Genomic DNA, 24,820 nt, shown 5'->3' with positions numbered 1-24,820 from the left:
GAAGTGGCGGACTGGGAGGACTCGGTGACGTTTTCAGAGTGCCTGACGTGGCTGCCGAAGGCGAAGCCATAGTTGCAGATGAACGTGCGTAGAGTCGTGTTTTGCCGACAGCGAGCTAGTGAGATCGCACTGTCGCTTCAGTGGTGGCTGACGGCAACGCCCGAGGCGCGTCCGTGTGGCGCATGAGGCGAGACGTCACAGCGCAGTGCAGGTGAAAGCACAGCTGACACGATGCGGTTGAACCAAATTCTGAGGTTGTTGCGCGCCCAAACCGCGAAATAATTACGAGGCACGCTTATAGTGGGGGACTCCGGGTTGATGTTTGACCATCGGGGGATCTTTACCGTGCCAACAAGGCACGCCACACGAGCGTTCTTGCATTTCGGCCCCCACTGAAATGCGGCCGCCGCGGTCGGCATTTGATCCTGTGCCCTCGCGCGTACCAGCGCAATGCGATAGGCGCTAAGGCACCGCGGCACGTGCATTGCGGGTGCATGCGCTACCTTTCTTGTTGCGGCGTGATGCCACGGAGGTCGTATCCCGCCTCTTGGTTGATGACGTATGTGATGAGCATTTCAAATAGAGGTCCGGCAACGGCGGTGGCTGGATGAAGCAGCACAGTGCGGTTTCCTCAGGCGTGAGCGCCATCCTTGTAGGCGGCATCAGGGGTACTCGGTTGACTCGGTGATGGGTGGCCAAAGAGTTAATTCTGTAACAACTGTGATCGATGGTCCGTTTTCGCCACTGTGGCAGCAGGAAGGCAGATGTCCCCGCGTCGAGAAACATCTACTCGCTCACTTTGTTCATCTCGGCTCACGTGGTTGCTTCGCACACGATGTTTGTGCTGCACTTCTTCGGCGTTAGTGCATCGGTGTAGCCACAAATTCTACACCTTTACAGTCATGTGCATTCTACTTCTACGCGTGTAAATAAATATAAGATGTCCGGGTGTTCCAGTTTAGAAATCCTTACGTCTTACCTTTAAAGGCCTTTCGATTGCTATCTTGAATGTCCCTAAATTAAAAAAAAATACATTACTGCCATCGCCACCTGCCAGGCTCCTTCACATTCTGCGCCCACTTACTCACTTAAGCGCTCCATGACTTCGTTGGTATATAAGCCTCCATTAGTTGTACACCTCGGCTACGTGTGGAATCGTGTTCTGAATATCGTGAATATGAGCGCTAATGTCGTATGCACAGTGATTCCGTCTGCCTAAACCAGGATCCACGAAAATCTCGATGGCTGCAGAAGAAACTATCGCATTTTGTGAAACAGCAATTTTTCTTCCACATTCTCGTGCTGCTCATTTCTGCTTATAATACGAGTAAAGTGAATGCATTTAATTTGTAAGTAATATTCCTTCGTTATCCCTGTCATGTAATCCAGCATTGTCGTTCCAAATTTTTTTCTAAAGAAATATTACGGGAACCGCACGCGACGTCTGAAGAATTTCGTCGAGGGTCGTCTGCTAGTCGTTTGTGAAATCTCACAGTACATCGTCGGTGATGTCGGAGGCATCTGTTACGCAGGACTAGGTACAAGTAACACGGTCATGAGGCAGTGAGCAACCAAGGTGCGCACCAGCAATCAGTCCAGCATTTCGCAGCCGCCCTCACGTGACTTCCGGCCCTTGACTCGTTTTCATGGACTAGCTCTTCTCAATTTGCAGCTTCCGGTATTGCACACCACGTTTGCGGACTGCGGTAGCCGATGCAACTTCCCTTTCACGTCATTCGTTTGGCCCATGTGATAGTCGTTATCACACATACTCATCACAAATATAGTCTACCACGGTGTCTTCAAGTTCAGCACGAACAGCGAAGCAATCGCGGAAGCAAGCTTTCAGTGAGAGTCAACAGTTGCACCACCCTGGTTCTAGAGTTACGCAACCAAACGGTGCAATGCCGCCATGATGCCGTTTTGCCTTTTCGTATACTATTGCGTCCCATTTTATTACACTGTTCTCGAATGTGCTACTAAAACCAAGCCGAGACTTGCTTTTTTTTTGCACCCCGAAATGGTAGTAACGCACGTTCGAACAACGCTCAGGAAGTTCGCATGTTCGGAATGGCAACAAACTACGAAAATACCAACGCGTTCTCTGCCATTTTTCTCTTTGTCCTATAGTAGCTCGACGGCAAGTGCAGTTAAGTTGTATAAGACGAGGCGGAATTCTGCACCTGTGGCTATGAAATCAAAGGAAAGCACAACTTATATTTCGATTTTTACGTTACAAATATTTATATCGTATTTGTCTGTGATCATCTGTTTAGACAAAGTGATGTACCTTTGCGGAGAAAGTATCTGAACATAATTTCATATTTCCTTCTTTTTTTGAATTCCTTGGGGAAAATCTGTGTTCTAAGGGAATCCTTTATCATTGACTTTATCTTATGTAAATTTAATCTCAAAGGGGATAGAGAGAGAGAGAGAGAGAAAGGTTTATAACCATCAGGTAGGCTGCACTGCTCTGGAAAAGAGGAAAAGGGCAATTGAAAGAAGAGAGATGAAAGTGGACTGATTTTACGTATACGCGTAGATGGTGCTACGCAGTCAAAAGCGTTCATACGGGCGAGTCGCCATCTAGGAGGATAAAATGGCCTCCACTGCCTTGTGGGTGGACGAGTGATAGGCTGGAGAGTGTTAGAAAATCCGGTAACCTTTTACGGGTAAGATAGCTTCTAGAACAGTCTCTCTTTCTCTCTCTTTATTATATATATATATATATATATATATATATATATATATATATATATATATATATATATATATATATATACGCAGGAAAGAGACGACGAACTTTTTGGAAGACTTCTTTTACTTAACGTTTTCGGCTGGTGGACCAGCCTTCGTCAGAGTACAGTGACTGTACTGTACTGCACTGTACTCTGACGAAGGCTGGTCCACCAGCCGAAAACGTTAAGTAAAAGAAGTCTTCCAAAAAGTTCGTCGTCTCTTTCCTGCGTATGTTACGTCGGGTCCTGCGTGCTGAACTTTGAAGAAAACCCCTATATATATATATATATATATATATATATATATATATATATATATATATATATATATATATATATATATATATATGCAAATGGTCGCCATAGTTTTTCAGCGGCAATCATATAAACAATTGCATCGTTCACCTGACTCAGCAGATATAACATGGTTCATTCATTCATGTTATTATGGAGAGTTTACAGAAATCGCATCTCCACATTCAAGCAAGGAGACCATCGACAAAGGCCGAATAACCAGGAACCTATACAAGCACCGTTTCCTTATTTTGTTTTGTTTTAACTAGACGAGCTAGTGTGCCTGGCTATTCAGCGGCAAACTGTTATTCTCATTAATAGGAGACCATTATTTCATAGAACTGGAAACAGCGAAACGAACCACAAACCAAACTTCTCCGAAAATGGTAGACGATGATGGCAGCATCATTGGACAACTAACGACGCGCTCTCGCTCATAAAAAAAGAAAAGAAAATCCAACGACCCGCTGGCAGCCCCTCGTTATAACTACCATGTTACTTCAGATTCCCCGACGGAAACCTACAGATTTTTGAGAAGTTATAAGGTTTCATTGCTTTCATAAAATAAACACATCTCAAATGGTGCGAGACGTGAAGCTGCATTCGGCATATTCAAGTAACATGAAAAGCAGCAGTCATTACGTATCTTTACAGGAGCCGCATGGTTCGCAGCCGCTTTTCTTTTCTTCTTTTACGGAGACGATCTAAGCGTGGAAATTCTGCTTATACTTTCCCTGGAATGCACCGTGAAATAAAGTGGTGGCGCTCAACAAGAGGGAGCTGCGTCTGAGAATTTGACGATGTCGTGCTTCGGGTGCTTTTCCGTGTCATGTTTTTTGCACACTAGAACGAGCTCCGGTTTCCCTTGCATTGAGAACCCGTTTATACCAGTTGACTCTCGGTGTCCAGTTTTCCGTCAAAGACAGTCTCCTGCCTGTTTGCCATCTGAATTTGCTGTCAGCAAAATTTGGTCATCGAAGAAAGGTATGTAGCTTCCACAAGTATTTTTGAAGAGCTATACACAGCATCTAATTTCTGCCTCGTATAATCATAAAGCGCATGAACTCTACATCTTTCCCCATGCACTTGAAGCCGCAGTACAGATAGCTGATGTGCGTGGTGGGAAACAAAAAAAGTATGTTGACGTTTGTATGTTTGAACCAGCGCTCCAATCGACTTTAACGCAGTTGTTGCACTCCTTTTCTGGAACTGTGAAAGACGAGCGAAGTAATTTTAATGCGATAATATTATTGGCGAACGTTAAGTAGGCACCCGCCTGACGTGAAATATGGCCTGATCCCAAAAGCGGTGCTGGCGTCCGCGTCGTGACAAATCTCTAGCTGCCACAAGCGAAGAAAGCGGGAAACTAGCACGGAACATAAGCTCAAGACGTTGCCATGGGCGACATTGGCTCTTAGAGTAGCGTTCGTACGAGTGTAGCCCAGTGGTTAGAGCGCTATGAGCTACTGCGCTGGAAAACCCAGGCTGGATCCCACCATTTGTCGCGCATTTCTTTAGAGCGCGTTAGGTGGACTTCACCCACATTAAACGTATCGAATGGTAAACTCCAAGTCCGCTCTGCACATGCCGCAGCATCACAATGTGCATGAAATTGCGTGCTTCTAAGAGATACGAGGTGCAGAAATGCCTATTAGATAAATCAGTGTGCGAGGTCACCCGTAATGTAGGCGTGCACTGCTGTCAAGACGTCACAATCGTCACATTCTTAGTATGCCATCGCGTACAAGCTATAGTGGTTCTTAATTCGCGCTTAATTATTTTTTCTGTAATGTCCTGTATTCTGGGGGAGACCTTTACGAGGCGCATACATGCGCTTTGTGTGCCAAAGGTAGAATGCAGAGCGCGCTTATTTCGTTTGTGTTACTTTCTCTTTGTCAATCGCCTTACTCTTTCCCCCCGTACAGGGTAGCTAACCAGACAACCAGACTACTAGTTAACCTCCCTGCGTTTCTGAACTTTCTTTCACTCTCTCTCATTCAGCGATTGTGCGAGAACATTACAGACATCTACCGCACCCATTTGTGAAGAGATGCGCAAACACGCTACATAGCTTTACTATGAATTTTAGGAAGTTATGAAAAGGTTCAGCAGAACCCGTATTTGTACGCAAAACTTTACGCATGAATTAAAGTATTTTTTCTAAAATTACACATAAGTACTCTTGGGTGTCTTTAGTCTAACGAAAACGTCGTGGACCACGCGTGCCTGTGACGTATATGACTATGTCTCAAGCTAAACATAGCTTCATGTGAAAGACATGATGTCCGCAATCTATAAATACCATGAAGTCCCTTACCACTCCTACTCTAAAGGGCATTGGTAAAATTTGTCTTGAGACGTTGAAGATGTCTTTGTGACGACTAAGGTGTAACCGCTAGGGAGACATATATGAAGGCGTGAGAACACGGTTCGGAGAAGTATACTAGGCGTTACCTAACATTTCCAGCTCATTCTGCTACTCAACTCATGGCAATCGTTAGCCAGTAAAAAAAAAGCATTTTTCAAGGTCGCACAGCTCATGTTCTCATAATACACAGTCCATGCTACGATAGCTTAATGAAGGGTGGTTTCGAACAATAACACAGTGCAATGCGCACCTCGGAGAAGTACCGCAGCGCTAACGCACTGTATGTAATGCAAATTGTGACTGATGTTTGGACACTCGGGTTTGAGGTCATAAAGAAACGCGGTCGCTATAAGGGACACACCTAAGTGAATGGCCTCGAATACATTGTCACCAGCATGTTTAAGGCAATAAGGCGCAAAGAAAAAAAAATTAAGCCAATACCTAACAATAAAGCCGTGAATATACCCAACCGACTTCAAGACTCTTTCTTCCGTGAATGATATTATTACGTTTTCTGTGTCTTTCTTCTTAGTGGTTGTGCTATTGCGCTTTATCATGCCATCGTGTACGCACCAACCACCCTTGGAACATGTCCTTCTGCGTTATTGATCAGCGTAGCTGTATTTCTTGAGCGTATTATAGTTTATTCTTGCGTGATTCCTTGTAATAGCATATCTTATCGATACACTTTATTCGTATATCGAACTGTCTTTCGTCATGTGCTCTATAAATTTCTTACATGAGTGTTTTGCACTCCACTCCTATCGGAATATTCCTGCTGCAGCCGGAAGTTGAAATCACAACACCTAACGGTGGCTGAAGAAGGCCAGTGCCAATGCATTACCGTGGCGGGTGAAACGATGCGTAATTGATAAATCAGATTCTCTTCCCTGGATAGCTTAGAACTGAGCCGTTCTCTTTCAAAATTCGCTGCATTAGTTTTGCAATAACGTGTACCATACTTGCGATGCTTGCGCAGAAACCTCTAAAACGCCAGTCCTTTGCAGCAAGCTGAAAAGGAAAAAAGTGTCGCATAATAAATTTATAACTTAATACGTTTTCATAACTTAATACGAGTACAATAAAAACATGATATAACTAATTCTCAACGGTGCAAAATAGAGAACGAAGCAACAGAGAGATATCCATTTTTTTTCCCAGCTTTCTGCCCACGATGCCTAATATCGCGCTCACTATTACGCAGATTCCCTGGGCACTAATTTCTTCAATGGGAGAGAAAGTAAAACTGTCTAAAATCCCGAGACAGAGTCAGGCCAGCGCAATTAGAGGCGCAGCAGCTGGACCTGCAAGCTTTGAGCACTAGCTTTGTGAAAGCTTGTTTCGTCGTAAGCAGTCAGTTGGCGATTGGGCAAACGGAAATTCTAGCAGCTCTCGACTGCAATTCCTTACTGCTATGGAGCTGTTCTAATTCTATTGGCATTTTTATGTTTTTTTCTTGCGTGAGGGTTACCAGGCTGGTGGAAATCACTGTGCACTGAACATTATATTGTATTGCAAGGTTCTTGCAGTGCATAATAATTTGTTGTGCTGCTTGTTATGTTGTCTATTGTTTCCACTTTTCTCCACAAATCGAAAACGACTGACAGGAACGTGGTAGTTGATTATTTCTGCTGACACTTCTCGCTCGTGTCCAATAGACTTGGGGCACTGCCGTGCCCGTGGTTGCGCAGTACAAGCAATGATATTTTTGTGATACGTTTCCCCCAATCTGCACGTAAAATGAGCACGTGGTTGTCTTGGGGCGCTTAAGTTTCGGCTTTCTTGGCTACCTGACGAAGCATTTTTCTTTCGCGAAAGCGATGCTTCCTTGAAGCAGACTCAAGATTCATTAATGGCGTGTGCCCGTCAGTAGGCAGTGACCGATGATATCACAGCTTCTGTTGTTCCCTATGATGAGTGCACTAAAGAAGTCACCTCTAAATTAAACTCTAACCATGACCATCATTTAGGCTTATGTTTAACGCGTAGTATGAAAAACCGTGAACATGCACCCCGGCCTTCATCTAGTGGTGTGTGTATACGTTTTGTTAACAGTCTGATGGGTTTTGAAAAGAACCAACTTTACAATAAGAAATATGAGCTTGGGAGATAAGGTCGCTGCCTAACGGTATATGACGGCGTGGTGCACGGCAAATAATTCACTATATCCTCCTCCGTTTACTCAGAAATCCTGGGTTTCATTCCAGCATCCTGAATTTGGATGTTGCACTGAACGGTGTGCTTAACCGAAAGTATTTAGCCATTAATTCTGCAGCAGGTTTGTCATTGTCACTCATGTATACTGTTGGGCCCTGTATCAATGTTGGGCCCTGTATAGCATTACTTCCTTTCAAGGTAAAACGTGGATTTTTTTCTTTTTTTTTTGCGTGTGTGCTGCGGGCTGTATACTCAATTGGGGATAATTTTAGGAGAAGAAAAAGCATAAAGTTACGTGTTTATGGCAGATAATTTTCCCAGTCATGCCTTATTGTGAGTGGTGAGACGAAGGTACACAAATGGAACACGTCGTCATGTAATTCGTGTACATCACTGGCGGATTGCGTGTTCTAGCGTTGCCGTGTTATCGCATATAAAAGGTGGCACTTCTAGTCTTCGCTTTATGCGCGCGATCATCGCACGCGTAATGCGTAGACGTGGGATCGTCCTCCGCCTGCGGCAAGTTGTTTTTTCATCCACTTTCGTTTCTACTAATTTTTCACTTCTTAACTTCATATATTAAGTACAAGTAATTTCCCCTATGTTTTCCTTGATGTCCTTGTTTTTTTTATTGATATGATATAAGGAGATGTTGGCGCACAGTTTAAGGCGCCGGCTACTCCTCATCAATTGAGTGGTTCCGTCACACATCGTACAAGGTTCAAGGTTACATATCAAATAGTCTTTTCACACAAGCACCATGACTTATCACGCAGCGTTTCCACAGGAACACTATGACGTACGGAACACATGGTATATACAAAATAAAATGTATATGTCTCCACACTTATGTAGATGAAAGTCTCAAAAGTACAAAAGATATTTCCGCCTAATAACACATTGTCTAGTCAGCGGGTGGTACATACATCACGTAAATGCATTATCACATACAGTCACAGCAGAACAGTCAACATAACATAATTCACAAACAGATGGATATACACAGTGACAATGAAATGAAGAGAACAATGAAAGCGCTAATAACTTCCAGCAATGCCGCTGTCTTCAATAAAACTCTTTAGTGCTTTTAAAGCACTCTTCTGCAAGGCCGTTGTTGGCCAAGGGCCCAAAATTTTCCTTAAACTGAAAGGTCTGCGGTATAATTTAATTAGCGCTGATTTAAGTTGGCTTCTTGGTGTGTCGTGATGTGGGCAATCTAGAAGGAGGTGATATGTATCTTCGTCTACAAATCACAATCACATTCGGGGGTTTCCGCATGGCCAATTCTGTGTAAGAAATGCTTTGTGTAGGCAGTGCCTAGCCTTAATCGATGAATAAGGGTTTCCATAGTTCTATTTAATGACAATGAAAATTTGAATTCACTAAATGGATCAATATGGTATAAGTCCGAGCTCTTAGAATTCTGGTCAAACCAAGTGTTTCTAGACATTTTTAGAGACGTTGTCCTTATAATGCAGCGCAATTCATCCTTTGATATTGGGAGCGGAGATGTATCATCTTTGAGGTGTGCTTGTCGTGCTGCTTCATCGGCTGCTGTATTGCCAGGAATGTCACAGTGCCCTGGTATCCACTGGAATGCTATTGCATGTTTCGCTTCGCTTGCCTTTGTGAGGTTTTTAAGTGTTTCATATATTATACTGTCACTGAATGTTTTCCCCTTTGTGTTGCAGAGTGATGTTAGAGCCCCCTGTGAATCACTGAAAATTACCCATTTTTGCGCATCTCTTACTGACAATATAAATTTTATCGCACCTAGGATTGCGAACAGTTGAGCCGTTGTAGACGAAGTCGCATGAGTTAACTTAAATGATTCTTGTTTGTTGAGGTGTGGTATAATGAATGATGAAGTTGAAGAGGTTGCTGTACTGGAGCCATCTGTATAGACGTGTGTGTATTCTGAATACCGCATATATATCTGGTACAGCGCTAGTTGTTGAGCAGCTCGAATGAACATGTCTCTTTTGCTGAATATCCCATCTACTGACAATTCGATTTTTGGAACTGTAAGCAGCCATGGAGGATATTCGATGTCTGAGTTCCAAAATTCATTTCTTGGCAATATGTGAAGATTTTCTTGAATTTCTATATGAACATAACTTCTATCTCGTTTCATTATGTCTAGAGCCAATGGGTGGTTTTTATGCTGGGTTTGAAGACGGAAATAATGCCGGCATGTTTCTGTAGTTCGCATAACTGGAAATGGTGATTGGCGAGCCTCAGCTATTACAAGAGAACTAGAAGTCGCTCGTGGAACTCTTAGACATAGGCGTAGTCCTCTAGCTAAAAGTCTTTGAAGTCGCTCTTCTGAAGTGTGGGAAAGTCCGTGTAAGATGGGCGCGGAATACGCAACTTTTTGTCGTATTAATGCATTGTAAACAGTCAGCATGGACGATACTGATCCGCCCCATGATGTGCCTGCAAGTCTGCGAAGTACAGTCACTATGGCATTGACCTCGTTTTCGAGTTTCTTTATATGGGGTGCCCAGGATAGCTGCCTATCAAGTATTATGCCTAGAAATCGATGCTGTTTGACAATCATTAGAGGGTGTCCTTCCAGATTAAGAGCGAAATTTTTTAACTGCCTTCGCGTGAAGGGCAATACAGCTGTCTTTGCGTGTGATAGTACCATTCCTCTCTCTCTCAAAAATTTCTTGATTATATTTATGGCGTCTTGCAATGCCATTTGAAGTAGTTGAGCATTAGACCCAGATGTCCAAATACACACATCATCTGCATACAGTGAAAATTTTAATTGTGATGGCAGCCTTCTTGGTAAATCAGCCATGACGCAGTTAAAAAGGAAGGGGCTGAGTACGCTTCCCTGTGGTACTCCCTGTTTGACAACATGTTCAGCACTCTTTCCTTCACCCGTCTGAACAAAGATTTTGCGACCTGATAGAAATTCAGAAATCCATCGCAAGGACCTGCCAGACAGTCCAAGTTCCAACATGCTTCGCAAAACATGAACGTGACTAACAGTGTCAAATGCCCTCTTGATGTCTAGGAATACTGCTATAGTCATGTTCCCACGTGCACGCTCGTGCTCCACATAGGTTACTATATCCAATATTGCATCCATTGTGCATCTATGTTTTCTAAAACCTACTAAGTAGTTGGACAGCACATTCGTCTCATTACACCACCATTGAAGTCGCGCGTCAATCATTTTCTCCATTACTTTGCATAAACAACTTGTCAAACTAACAGGGCGGAAGGATTCAAGGCACAAGGGCGTCTTACCAGGTTTTAAAATTGGTATGATTCGAGCGACTTTCCAAGAGTCAGGTACAGTTTCCTCTATCCATAAGTTATTATAGATGTCTAAGAGAGCATTTGTACCTGTCGGTCCGAGGTTTCTTAGCATATTGTACGTAATGCCGTCCGGCCCAGCAGCGGACTTTTGGCGACATGATGCAATTGCACATTGAAGCTCGCTTAATGTGAAAGTATGATCTAATTGAGGATGTTGGGCCCAGTAGCAAGCAGTAATTTTGCGCTTAGCCAACACTACTGAAATATCAAACTCTGCACATTGCGATGAGAAAGCAGGTCTGGAAATAAGCTCACAAAATTCATCTGCAACTATTATTTCACACGTGTCCCGTGCTACAGCGAGAGCACGAAATGGGAAGGTCTGTGTTACAGGTCCGCTTAAAGAACGAATTACTAGAAAAATTCGTGGGACAGCCGTGTGAGGAGACAGCGTGCCGCAGAAGTCGGGCCAGCGCCGTTTGCTAGATTTTCCATTCGTCTGCGCATTACATTGTGTATTTTCTGAGCATTTCTGTATGCCTCTAAACTTCCGCTCCGTCGGTAAGCTCTTTCGGATCGGCGTCGGATGGCTCTTAGGTGTTCATATTCTCCGTCAACTGCAGCATAATCTTTTGGAATTGGGACCTTCCTTGTGCATATGTTCATATTGTCCTGCAAAAATTCTGCAAATTTTTCCACTGTTGCATGTTGATTAATTTGATCCGTTAGGCGGTACCGAAAAGCTTGCCAGTTGGTTAGTCTGCTGTAACGCCTGATATCACAGTACATGCTAGGGTGGTTAACAAGGATGGGAAAATGATCACTTCCGCGCGTTTCCATATCTGTTGTCCATCCCACACCATTCACTAGATCATGTGAACACAGGGTAACATCTATGGAGCTTCTCACGATATATACAATATATCAACCTGGCTATAATATCGTTGCTTTGATATCTTGAAACGTACGATTCGGCATTAGAAGTTGCTTAGACAACCGAAGATGCAGCAAACTGTTGGTGCGTGACTTCTCATTGTTTACACGCATCCTTTCGTATTCGTGTGCATATGTTGTAGGTTGACTGGGTTAACGGCCGCAAGTATTTGAGCAGCACGGCGAATCTTCTATCACTAAACCTTCGTCGAGCTTAGTCACGTGCCCTCTGCAGTGCTCGAAATTAGTCCACTACGGGTATGCCACTGTAGCATAACATTGCGTTTCTTGGTCTGAGCGAAAGTTACTGTGCGGCTCCAGTGTGTAAGTAAAGTGCAAAAATGCTTTAATGCGCCTATATACTGGTGCCTAGGCATGGCGCTCAAGTTTCCTTAAGCAAATAATCGCATTAATGGATTGCTTCCTACCGAGAGTATAAGGGCTGTCTGGGAAAAAAAAGAAAGTTGAGCGGTTGCATATACCCGATGGCTCTAACTGCGCGAGGCGTTATTGGGGCAAGTCATGCAAAACTGGCGCGTTTCGGGGCTGACTCCGACAGTGAAAAGAAACACGTTTCCTTGCGAACGGAATAAACTTACCTTTACCTCTGAAGGCGTAAAGCCGAAGCGTTTCTCTCGCTACGGGCGCGTCGCCGTTGATGAAGGAAAGTTTCGCATCCGAGAAGATTAATTTCGTTCCCGAGAGACGTCTCCTCGCAGACTGCGCATACGGGAACGCGTCCCCGCCGCGTACGCTTGCATATTCGCGCGCTTGTCATAAAACGTGCGCAGTGGCCCACGACTTGTGTGCCGTCCCCGCTTCAAGGCAACGGGAAGAGCTGGCGCCTAGAGAAACTTAGGCTCCATGTGCCGGCCTTGGTTCGCGGTAATCTTGGTAGCCTCCGAAAACATGAAATTAATCTTCCCGCTTTCGCTTTGTTTGTTTATGTGTGCATACTTTGCGAGGGGAAATGAATCACGAAATGGTTGGACATTGTAAGTGAGAAGAAAGCGTTGGAGCGTTAGACTGTAGGTCGGTGGATTCTAACTTTGTGAACGCGATTTCCCTATTATTAGCTGTGCTTGCGCTTCGGCGAATGGACTCGCGAGAAGATATTAAGGCAAAATGCAATTTGCCGAAATTTCTTTAGTATTCTCGTGTCATGCTGACTGTGAAGAATGACAAATTCTTTCAGGATTAAAATCTAACTCTTTTTTTTTGGTCAATTTGTGCTGAGAAATATAAGCAAAACACAGCTCCAAACAAGAGCCTTGAGAATAGTCGTTGGTTATCGAATACGTACTGATGGATGGAGTCCTTTGTTATTAAAACATGTACCGCCTGGCTGGTGCTGGCCTATGTGCATTTGAGAATGTACAAACGTATTGTCGTAAAGTGTGCCCTAATATTAGAGAAGACCCATCGCTATGTAATGGGCGAGGGCATTAAAAAAAATCAAGACGCAGCAGTCGCGCACTGAAATCTTGATAGCGATGCTATTGCGGTGAAATAGAATTACCAGCGCATCCATCTTTGGAGATGTTTGGAGAAGTGCAGGCGAATAGCAATCTAGCTTATGATGAGTGACCAATAGCTAAAGCACGTGTTCCCGTGTTGCTTGTCGTCTACACTTATGCATTAATGCCGATAGCTTAATAACGCTTCTGTACCAGCTGCACTCTCATATGTTGCATAAACTGAAAAAAAAAATTGAAGCAATACTACTAGATACTAGTGCTGAATCGTGCAATGTAAAAAAGAAAAGAAAGTGCACCGGCATTGAATTAACTCTTTTTGTTGCACAATATATTATCTTCTTAAAATGCAGCTCTTACGCTATGATCGAAAGCGACTGTCTATAGACTAGTCTAAAGAAATATCCATAGACTGTCTATAGACTTTCTATAAAAAATTTTGTAAGGGTATAACCTCCATGCCTTTCTCTGCATTTATTTTTCTCTCTCTCTACTCATATTAAACTGTTTTATTGATTTCCATTTTTTTTCAAGCGCCCACATTATTTAGCGGTCCGCCACAACATGTGCTATAAGCCAAAATTGTTGAAAGCTGGACTAAGTGTAGGCATTGGACCACCAGATAAAGATTTCGTCCACCAAGAAGAACTGCCTGCAGTTGCGTATCGTTGGCAAGTGCCTACTTTGAAGGCACCAACGGCAGAAGTCAGAGTGATCGACTGTTGTATCATCTGCTACCGCAAGATACTGCTCTACTATACTTGGTAGGACGAAAGAATACAGCATTGTCATAGAGAAGGTTAAGCAATATGACCTTTATCGCCGTGAACTTGTTTGAGGACCACAGTATCGTAGAAGCAACAACTGAAAGGTTACATGTTGAATGACTTACGAAAGCCGTAAGAACAAAAATGTTTCCCTTACACCATTTCACTTTCGTTAACATTATTACACAAACTAATATGGTTCAAAGCTTTGAGTGCCTTCAAATATTTTTTTTTCCTATTTCGAGCTTATATTGCTTTGTGGTACGCCAACATATAGCGTAGGTGAACGTCATTTTGTTACAGGTAGAAAAATATAGACAAACATCTTTTCCAGAACTCATATGAAAGCGGGAAGTTTTGCAGCCAATATTTCAGGGAAGTGAAGTTGACTTTTCAAAAACCATTCAGCTTCGTTTGGGTGCTCATCTCGGGCGCTCATGGAGATTGCGGCTTTCATCCCTCGCGATTTGTTTCTTTGATGTTGCCTGGAGTGTTGTAAATGCACGCACGGGGAACGCCCCTTAATTGGAGGAAGATCCTTCCTACGGAATTACTCAGATTTCCAGTTTAGCGTACCCGTTAATATCACTATGTTCGAACCTAAATGCACGAATGCCCTAATGATACGAGATTCCCAGTTTTCACTCGACTATCACCCTGCAAAGTTCCACACGCCTTAGTTCCGACAAAAAGTTTTAAGGAACAAATATAGGTACTCAAAAAAAATTGAAGCCGCACGTAGAGATAAACTCTAGTACGACAATGCAGTGAATATGTTTCCTTAAGATACACGATGAAGCTGGGTTGCATCTAGCGAATGCCGCGATAATGTAAAACACAGAGAAAGAAGGAGAGTGAGATTCGATCAGTACACATAAAAGTAGCGCATAGAGTTGTATTTTTTGTCTTGTTTACTCCCACCATCCTGTGCCTTGCAAAGTTTTGTACCAAAAGAACAATCGACGGTTCATGGTGAAACTTTTCTCGATGTTCCTTCTTTCTGTTAGTTTATCGCCCAGCCACAGGGCGCCTCTTCCGGTGGGATCCTAAGAAAGTGGCAGTGCCTTGAGAAGTGGGCACTTCAAACTCGCGGTAGAATCGGAAGTAAATATTTGGACGCACTGGTGATTTACTCTGTTGCGGCATTCTGCACACATCTACCTCTTGCTGTCTACTTTGCTTTCCGTTAGCAGGCTCGTGTGGTGGAGCAGTTATTTTGTGTGTGAGTGCGTGTTTGTGTTTTGTGTGGAGGCCGCACATAAGTTTTCCCGCACAAAGTAATGTGCGGGCTACTAGAAACTTTTTCTCAAGCGTTTTTTTTTTGCTTTCGCCTCCTGACCAACTTTTTCAGATCCCCGAGATTATAACGCGAAATTCTTCAAACCACCTAAATACTTTCGCGCACAACAGAAGTGAGTGGTGTCTACTCTGCAGCGATTTGTGCACGTGTTCCTCCAACGACGAGACAAAATTTTGTTCCGCCTGGTTGTGAGCAGCCAAAAAGCTGAAGAAACGCACTATGCCTTCCAATAATATGGCTGGTGAATACATGTACGTATTCTTGTATTCCCTGTTACAGTGCGCGCACCCAGCTCAATGATTCTTCTTTATGAATACAGTGCTTCCGCAAAATGCCTGTGGGTTTATGTGGTAGACCGTATTACAGTTGTTCGGCTTAGTTTCACGTCTCACGTTGACACATTGCACAGTTAGGTTATTTGCCCAAAGTACCACTTGTTTTGGTTTGAACGCGCTTTGACAAGCCACTAAATCTAAGTGATGCTAACCACTGAGCACAAAGAGGCACTAATGAACCTTGACTAATTATTTAAATAGCACCCGACGCATAGGAGCACCGAGATGCACAAATTTGTCGTCAAGGCAGCGCCCCTAAATGCGTTTTTGAATGATTTTTGTCTTTCAGATGTCACATTCAAGTGGTGCAGAGCACGTTGTCTCTCAGAGCTAGCTGCTTCGTTTTGGCACTTGCCAAAAAAATCGCAAGCCCTGAAAAGGAACACTTCTCGGCTGCTGCCTCCTGGACATGCAGGGTGGACACTCAAGGTGAGAACACACCAAAATCCTGCCTTAATAGCTGCATGCAGCAAACACCGCGTAAACAACAACAATAAAAAACACTTCGTCTTCACTTCACTGAATCTCTGCTTTATTTCTCATTATGGCTATACGGTTTTAGAACGTGTCCTGCTCGAGCTCAGAGTACACTCAATAATGCAGGCGAATGCATTTCTAGCGTAAGATTTTGTCCATGCAACGCACACCGCAAGAGTGCTATCGAACACTCGAAAGCGGTAAATCAAATGTACGATAAGCTTTAGGCCCTTACTTTTCAAGAAAGCACCCGCCGTGGTTGCTCAGTGGCTATGGTGTTGGGCTGCTGAGCACGAGGTCGCGGGATCGAATCCCGGCCATGGCGGCCGCATTTCGGTGGGGGCGAAATTCGAAAACACCCGTGTACTTAGATTTAGGTGCACGTTAAAGAACCTCAGGTGGTCGAAATTTCCGGAGCCCGTCACTACGGCGTGCCTCTTAAACAGAAAGTAATTTTGGCACGTAAAACCCCATAATTTATTTTTTTAATTCAAGAAAGGCTGTTTATTTCGCACATATGACAGGGCAAGACGGGTATTTCCTTCTACATCACTCGTGAAGAAATTGAAGGGAATGCTGTCATCGCCTTGATTTGTAATAAAAGAGGGAATTTTTTTGATGGAAATGTCCTTTCGCAATATAAAAAGCTGTTTTGTCTACTGGCCGAACTGTGACTAACACGTCCGTTCAAAATTGTAGGGCAAAATATTCCCTCTCACTTGTGAATGTGCAGTGTGCCGTGCGACGGTTAGGTAAGTCTACTTGTAAAATGAACGTGCCAGAAATTTTGTGACGTAGTCGCTAGAAAGCAGGTGCCACCACTCGTAGGCTGCTGCTAGAAGGGGCCAAAATTATTTCATGTGTTACTGCTATCAGAACTCGTAAACTTTCAAAAGCGCGTTGCCTATCAAACAGAGATAAGGAACGAGCAAAACACAACTGACAGTTGTTGTGCTTGTGACTTTGCCTATGCGCTGTTCTTGATTTATCTTGCAAGTTTAGCATGAATGATCAAGCAGCCGAAGCTCACATTTGCGACGCTATAACGTAAAACTATTTCAAACTTTCCTATTCCAATTCTGCAACCAGGCCTCCACGATTGGTCAAAAACTCTTTTGAAACACCCCCACTTCGCCTGTCTGCCACGTGACGTCACCAATACTGCGATAGCCCCCTATCTGATATGATGCGTACACACTTATTAGGCATGATTTCACCGAACAAAAGAAACATAGTATTGAGATTCGATGCCTTTTCGCCGTTAGACCTCGGCTATTATTCAAAAGGTTTAGGGCTGCACGCACTTCACCTGCCTGTCACGCGATATCGCAAAATCGCGAAAACTCACAGCGTCAAAGTGACGTGTACGCTTTACAGATGCATTAATATGCCGAAAAAAACAGAATTTTCTTCTGAACAGCCGCAGGCTACCCAACTCCGAAAGCAATAAAGGATGCCTGCCGTCGATCGCTCAGGCATGGCTACTCGCACCTGCCGGAGAGCATGGGTTTATTTGCGTTTATTTGAAATAATAATTATTCTTGTGGAGTGTACAAGTCCAGATCCCAATTTCAACCGAGATGCTTGTGTTTTATTAAATTACTCGACGCATTGAAAATAACAACTGAAAACCTCTTGTTAGTCTATCGATACGCAGAAGATAGGAATCCGAGAATTACACCAGTGTTGAGATCGCTGTGTACAAGCTTGGGACAAAATAAATCGGCGTCTGCCTTGTAATTTTTCGACTCGACATACGCGCAAGACCGATCCGTTCCTTCGACTATTTTAGCGACAAGTATATCGTAACTGCCGTTGTTGTCAGAATTAGTTTGTAAGTACATTCTCCGAGAATCGTTGCCGCTTTTCATTTTGTATCTGCAGTATGCCTACTAATTTAAAATAAATACTTCATTTCTCATTACAGTATACCGTCATCTATTTCTCATTACGGTACTGTAATTGGATAGCCCGATACTAATATTTGATGAATGCGTATTGAAAACGCTCTGTCTTCTAAGTAGTTATATGCACCACACGATTGCAGCACCCTCTTCCCTCATGGACATTGAATCTTGGGTGGCGTAACAAAAAAACAAACAAATATCAGTATCAACCAAATATTACCTTCTGCATATTTGACCTGCTTTTCATCACTTTAATTTATCATCTCCTGCCACGGGTCACCTACGTCCCCGAAACGAGTCTCTTTATATTGAAGGCCACTGTCGAACGCGCGTCATCTTCCCATGAGGGAGTCTTCGTCTGCTCTAGTTTTGTGTGGCTGCCTCGAGGGGGCTGCAGTGCATGTCTCAAGCCGGTAGAGATCAAAGGAATGGAGAGATATTAACACCCGCGGGCACGGTCCTTCCCACGCATTGCGCTCCACTGACGCTCTCATCATAATACGCTCATCTCGTCAGTGAAGATGCGTTGTCGCGACAAATCCCCCGTGGCCGAGTTGTTTTGACGAAGCAAGGCTATCTGCGTTGCACTATTTACTCTTGTGACTTCCAGTTTTCTCTGTCTTTCGCACGAACCAGGCAAATTCGGTTTGATTGATATGCTACCCACTCCTCTGGCTATTTGGCCTGGATATTTTTGCTCGTGGCTGCAAGTGGAACCTTGCAAGTGGAACGTACCCTGTTCTGGACCCCTTGCAGCTTACGCAATAAATACGGAGCTCGTTGAATCAGTGCAACTGAGGATTAATGCATCGTGAGCACCTGAATCGAGGCTTGGCCAGAAGTAGTTTTGTCTGCGTGTTCGGGCTCTCAAAAAAAAAGAGAAAGAAAGAAAAAGATATGAATTCTTCGAACCAGACTGTAAATTTGAAGTTTTCTCCCCTGTGCATGTATTAGGAAAGTTTAAATGATGTGCATAGAAGGCAAACCCTAGCAGCCCCATTATTTGGGTACGTTTGATCATCTCAAATGTATGTTCAAGCGCTGCGACACAGCGGTGACAGGAAATATAACGCGACTAGCGCTAACTCGCAACTAACCTTTATTGGAATACGTACGAGACATTTATACTCATGTATAAAACAACAAAGAGAAACGTTTAGAATAGCAGGCTCGTGAACAGATGGCATACAAGTACAAATTATTATCCAGATATAATTTTTTTTTTACCAATCGAAAACCATTAGAGCTGACAGGCTTTCATACACGCAGTACGGGAGTCAGATGTCTGTCCACAAACACCATCCAGATGTAAGTTTGGCGAGACAAAATATAGCAATTTCAATTTAATACTTCGCTCAATGAAAATAAAAGTTTCTTACGTGATAGAATCACCTACACACACTTTGATTGATTTCTGCATGTGGCGTGGTCATGATATTAATGGCGAGTAATTTGTGAGAGGCCATAGATTTTTTTTCAATAAAGTTCAACTTTCTACAAACCTGTAACACGGAACATTAGGTTGAAGATGTAGGTTTGCAATGAGGTCGAAAATTTTTTGAAGTACTTTTGTTGTCCAACAATTACTTCTCATCTATAAGTGTGGAAAAGAGATAGCAAAGCTGCTTCCTTATTGGCGACAACTTTCTGTGGCAACACGGTTAAATATAAGCGCATACACACGCACGTTAGAAGCGTCTGCGCTTGTTTAAATGTGCCAAATAGTACCGAAGCATTGGCGGTAGTTTCGGTTTCAGTTTTCCAACGCATTCATCTAATGAGCGAGTCTTCTATTTCTGTATTTTCATGTGAGCTCGCTCAGTTTATCGTTACTATCCTTAACATCGTGCGAAGGTAAACCGGAGATGTGTATCTGTTTCTGAAACCGAACATGAACATAAATATGCGCATCATCTATGAATGCCCCATTGAAGGAACAAATCACTGAGTGCTTTTCAAGAAGATATTACCGCGAGGTTGCTCCTTAATACACTCTTAAGCCACGCAGTATTAAACTAGGCGTTCAAAAGAACGAAATGCGCCTTAATAATGTTCAGGCCTTATGACTTCTATCGGCATATATATATATGAAGCGATTGCATTATTTTTTCAGGTGCAGGTAAGCGTTTTGCCCTGTGATTCTTGTCTTCGGTCTTTGCGTCGACTATCGTTACGTCGCATTCGTGCGCATGGTGCCAGATTCAGGCAGTCCGCCGCAGGCAAAATATGACCTTGACTAAAATTAGCGTTCTTTCCAACTGCTTGTGATCGTTCACGCGCTCCTACAAGGAAATAGTCTTCAATGGCACTTCCCTTGGTAATGCAGATGTCCCTGGCATGCGCAGGTATGACAGCATGAGCGAAATAGGAGTCTGCTGTGCCGGAGGTGGGCCGTTGGCCATCGTGATAAGCCTAACGCGACGTCTGCTGACGAGCTTCATACTTTTATTCCGAATCTCCACCATAAATGTTGCACGACGTAAGCATGCACAAGCATTTTTAGAGAATGCAGGCACTAACAACACAGAAGGCTCCAAGTGGCAGCTTCAAACATGGCGAAGAAAGTGTTAGCAGGAACCACAAAAGTTCACCTGCATTGCCTCTACTCTGCATGCTAATCCTGCTGTTCTTCATTGCGACGCAATGCTTTTGCTTGTGGAATGCCTGAATACATTTTCATGCTTGTATTTCTAACAACGGAACATCAATGTGGCATTAATATCAATACTTTGCATACGTCAATCCTCTCAATGATATGCAATGCACTTTTTTTTCAAAACGTCATTACAGGCTAAGGTAAAATTTGGATATTTACATTGAGCATTGGCATTGTTTCATTATTAGTGCACAAATTTGAAGCACTGTTGCTTTTGTACTGGCTACTTTTGCTAATTATACCAAATTAGGTGCCGACGTAATTTCGATGACCTTCTCTTTCTATTCAAACTCATTCAAGGTGGTCTCATGTCGCATAAACCCGTCAGTTGCATTGTGTTTCTGACTTCGCAGACAACCATGGGGTGCAAGCATTATTCAACGTTCCTTTCTTTAACAGCTAATGTTCAACCTTGCATAGAACTTATTGTCTACTTATTAAGTATATTGCTGATATCGCAATGTCTCACTTGGCACTGCCATTGTCTTCTTCGGAAATTAGTAGTGTGTCTTACATATTTTGCACGTTGTAATCAGCACTTCTTACTTCATATTTCTTTTATTTTTAGGGTCCTCTTTGTAATTCGTTAAATGTTAGCTAATCTGTTACATTTTGCCTCTACGCTCTTATGTGTCTCTTTCTTTAATGTCGCACTGCTATATCTCCTTTGACCTCGAGTCTATAGTATATTCGCACGTTTTACCTGCGTTTCCTTGAGGTTGTATTACGCAGTTTTTGTGAAAGCGTAGCTTTTTATGCGAACCTTTCCAGGACTTTCCTGACGATGGCTGCTGTATGCCCATGGATGCTTGTGCTGTTATGATAAATTAAATGAAATCATATTATTCAATTTAAAGGATTATTGCCCACCAATGACGGACTCGAACTTCGGCGCCCCGGCAAAGGAGTCCCTTGCTCTAACCATTCGAACGCAATCGCTTTTTTTCTTTATTTGTATTTATTACAAATACACAAAACTCGTTAGCGTCAATTCAATACAGTGGGGAAGGAAAATAATGGAATATTTTTGTGTTGGCTTCTTGTCAGCTAAACTCCTTAAAATGCTGGTGCTGAGTTATGCCAAGCTTCTAGCGTAGGGAAATGAATTCTTCGGTACGAATTGTCTCATCACACTTTATTCACACCACATAGCCTGCCCACCGTGTACACAACTTGCGTATTCTAAGAATGTATGAGAAGGAAACCGCAATATCAACCAGTGCTGAAAATGAGCGTGCGCTAGTGAAATAATTTTTATTGACTAATGGGCATTTGCCGAAACAAAATTTTGGCATGCTACTGAAGGTTTGACATACAGAAAGGTAGTAAATAACGAGAGAAAAGAGGGAAAAAAAGTTACCCATTCATTCACTCTCACAAAAGCTCGGAAAAGGGTAGCAGTGAGCAACATGAAATGAACAAGTTCGAAATTGAAGCATTACTGTGCCGTCCGTAAACGAAATTTCATCCCTCTCTGTCGATTCGGCTGCACCACACAAATGTACACAACACTTTGGTTATTGACGGTACCATAATCGTCCACTTTCTTTGAAAGACGAGAGAAGAGGAAGGCTTGGGAATGTTTTTTTTTATCCCTGAGGAACACTCGCATGTATACATGTATTATTCTGCCTACATTATAGTTCATCTTCAGGGCTCCAAGCTGAACTGGCAATCTTGTCCTCAGCTACAAAATGTAGTACTCGTGGAATCCCTGAAGTAGGTAAAGATACAGATATCACTAAATGTAAATTCCTTTTTTAACCCATTGCTTGAAATTGTAACAATACCATGCAACTATCTGCATACTTTACATATTTCCAATATATCCTTCAAAAATTTAGGTGCGCCTGTGGGGATTTTCTCATAGAATACAAAATATTATGCAGAAAGAAATTTTATTGGGACTTCGCTATCAGTGTGTTTAAATCCGTAAAGTTCAATTAACAATAATGTCTAAAAGTTTAAACATCAGTAACTTTAAACGTCCCCGCAGGGGCGTCTGCGTCAGCAGGCGTTTGGTGTGTTGCGCCACCACGTACCCGAGCACACGAGGGTTGGACCCTCCCGCGTGTAGCCGTGCGCGGCTTAGCCGTGTCCTGGGAAAAGGGGATCCTGGGGGTTGAGCCAATGCCGGGTGTTTGGACCTTTACGGCCCCTCGGCGGCAGCAACACACCCCTTTGGCCTCGGCTTCACGTAGACGGCACCCCCGGACTGACCCACCCGGGGGAAATCGGTAGTTGCCTTTTCCTGTCTCTCTCTACCCACAACCTTCGTCTTTTCCTTACTTTCCACCTTTCCTGTCTCCTTCTCATTTCTTTATTACTTCCGACCTTCCTGGCAGCAAGGGTTAACCTTGTGTGAGTAGCCAACCTTGGTTATATCATATTAGGTTATAGCGGCAACGTACAGCTGGCGTTTGCAGGCCCTGTTTTTCAGGCCCTGCAGCGTCCCCTTGTTGGACTCCATGGTGGGTGGCTGGCGTTGCTGCCGAAATTTCACATATATTTATGGATAGCTCTTTTCCTCCATTCCCTGATCCCCCTCAGAAAAGAGGGCGCACCGATGAAGTTTTTCAGTTTTTCGGACGCCAAGTCCACAACTTCCCACGTTTCCATGTAGTTCACTCGGAAAAACCCGGCAAACCAGTGCGCACTATTTCACCGTTCCTTGTATCAAAGACTTTGACTGATGTTTTTGGAGCCGGATATAAGGCGACCAGGATGGCAAGCGGTGATCTCCTCCTTGAGCTCCGCGATAAGAAACAATACGAGCAACTGTCTAAGCTTGTGTCATTTGGGGATAACCAACTAACAGTAACCCCGCACCGTACTATGAACACCACCCGGGGCGTTGTCTCGGACGATGATTTGCTGGAGCTCACTGAGGCTGAGCTCTTGGAGGGCTTCAGTGAACAAAATGTTATAGATGTCAAAAGAATTAAGATAAGGCGAGATGGAAAAGAAATCCAAACGAAACACTTGATAATCACCTTCGGTTCGAGTGTCCTGCCCGAGTCAATCGAGGCAGGATACATTAAGCTCCGTGTTAGGCCATACGTGCCAAAACCCCTGAGATGTTTCAAATGCCAACGTTTTGGCCACAGCTCGCAGAGCTGCCGAGCCCGCCAAACGTGTGCAAAATGCAGTGCCCATGAACACACGTCTGAAGCTTGCACGAACTCTTTGCATTGTGTAAACTGTGATGGAGAGCACGCCGCGTACTCGCGGTCGTGCCCATCTTGGAAAAAAGAAAAAGAAATTGTCACGATCAAAGTGAAAGAAAATATATCATTCAAGGAGGCACGTAGGCGGGTGGCATACCTGCCTAAGAACACATTTGCCGAAGTGGCGCGTCAGGGGGCAGCGCCACAACGGCCTCCGGCGGCTGTCCGACCCACACTCAGTGAGGCGGCAGTGACGCCATCCGCCCCCTCGGCGGCTGCAGCTAACGCTGCTACGCCAACACAGCAGACGGGGCCATTGACCCCGAAGGTGGGCGCAGCCGAGGCTACACCAACCTCCCCGGCCCCATCCAGCGCTGGCAACGGCCGGCGCAGCCAGATCCCCCAGGGAGCCCCATCGGTCTCCGGGCTGGTGGGAGCAGGGGTCTTGCCCTCCAAGGCGGGACCCTCTCTGAAAACTCGCTCGCAAGAGCATGTGTCCAGCGCCTCCCAAGAGGCAATGGACACTACAACTGTCCTCACGGCACGCCAAGCGCCTAAGGAGCGGCGAGGCTCCCTCGAACGCTCCAGAAAGGACAAAACCCCGATTACAGGGCCTCGAAAGAGCTCTGTAATCTAAGACATCTTTCAGTTTCCGTACACACAGCACCAACTTACTTTAAATATGGATACACAAATCATACAGTGGAACGTCAGAGGTCTTCTTAGGAACCTTGATGATGTGCAAGAGATTATACACAAACACAATCCAAAAGTGCTGTGTCTACAGGAAACACACCTCAAATCACAACACACAAACTTTCTCCGACAGCATGTTACTTTTCGCAAAGATCGCGATGATGCAATCGCATCATCGGGAGGTGTTGCAATTGTAATACAAAAGATCATAGCATGTCAACATTTACAGCTACGAACGGCCCTTGAAGCAGTGGCGGTTCGAATTGTTTTGCTAAAC

At 43.9% G+C, this 24,820-nt stretch overlaps 1 protein-coding gene across 27 annotated transcripts in view; it reads left to right on the top strand.

Annotated features, from left to right (window-relative positions):
- Window positions 1-24,820, top strand: part of LOC135919011 (uncharacterized) — a 997,771-nt gene that overhangs the window by 771,324 nt on the left and 201,627 nt on the right. For 18 of the 27 annotated variants that reach the window (XR_011508264.1, XR_011508263.1, XM_070524824.1 and 15 more), the window contains one exon: window positions 15,930-16,069. Coding sequence is in view for 16 of the 27 variants with exons in the window: in XM_070524824.1 (XP_070380925.1) it covers window positions 15,930-16,069 (140 nt within the window). In the remaining 11 variants the exon portion in view is untranslated. Of the gene's footprint in view, window positions 1-15,356; window positions 15,557-15,929; window positions 16,070-24,820 lie in introns of all 27 variants that reach the window. The other 9 variants (XR_010569853.2, XR_010569848.2, XR_010569854.2 and 6 more) reach the window with 1 other exon arrangement.

The sequence above is a fragment of the Dermacentor albipictus genome, chromosome 9 (assembly GCF_038994185.2).
Source record: "Dermacentor albipictus isolate Rhodes 1998 colony chromosome 9, USDA_Dalb.pri_finalv2, whole genome shotgun sequence".
Taxonomy (NCBI): domain Eukaryota; kingdom Metazoa; phylum Arthropoda; class Arachnida; order Ixodida; family Ixodidae; genus Dermacentor; species Dermacentor albipictus.
This window is presented reverse-complemented; position numbering and strand designations above follow the sequence as displayed.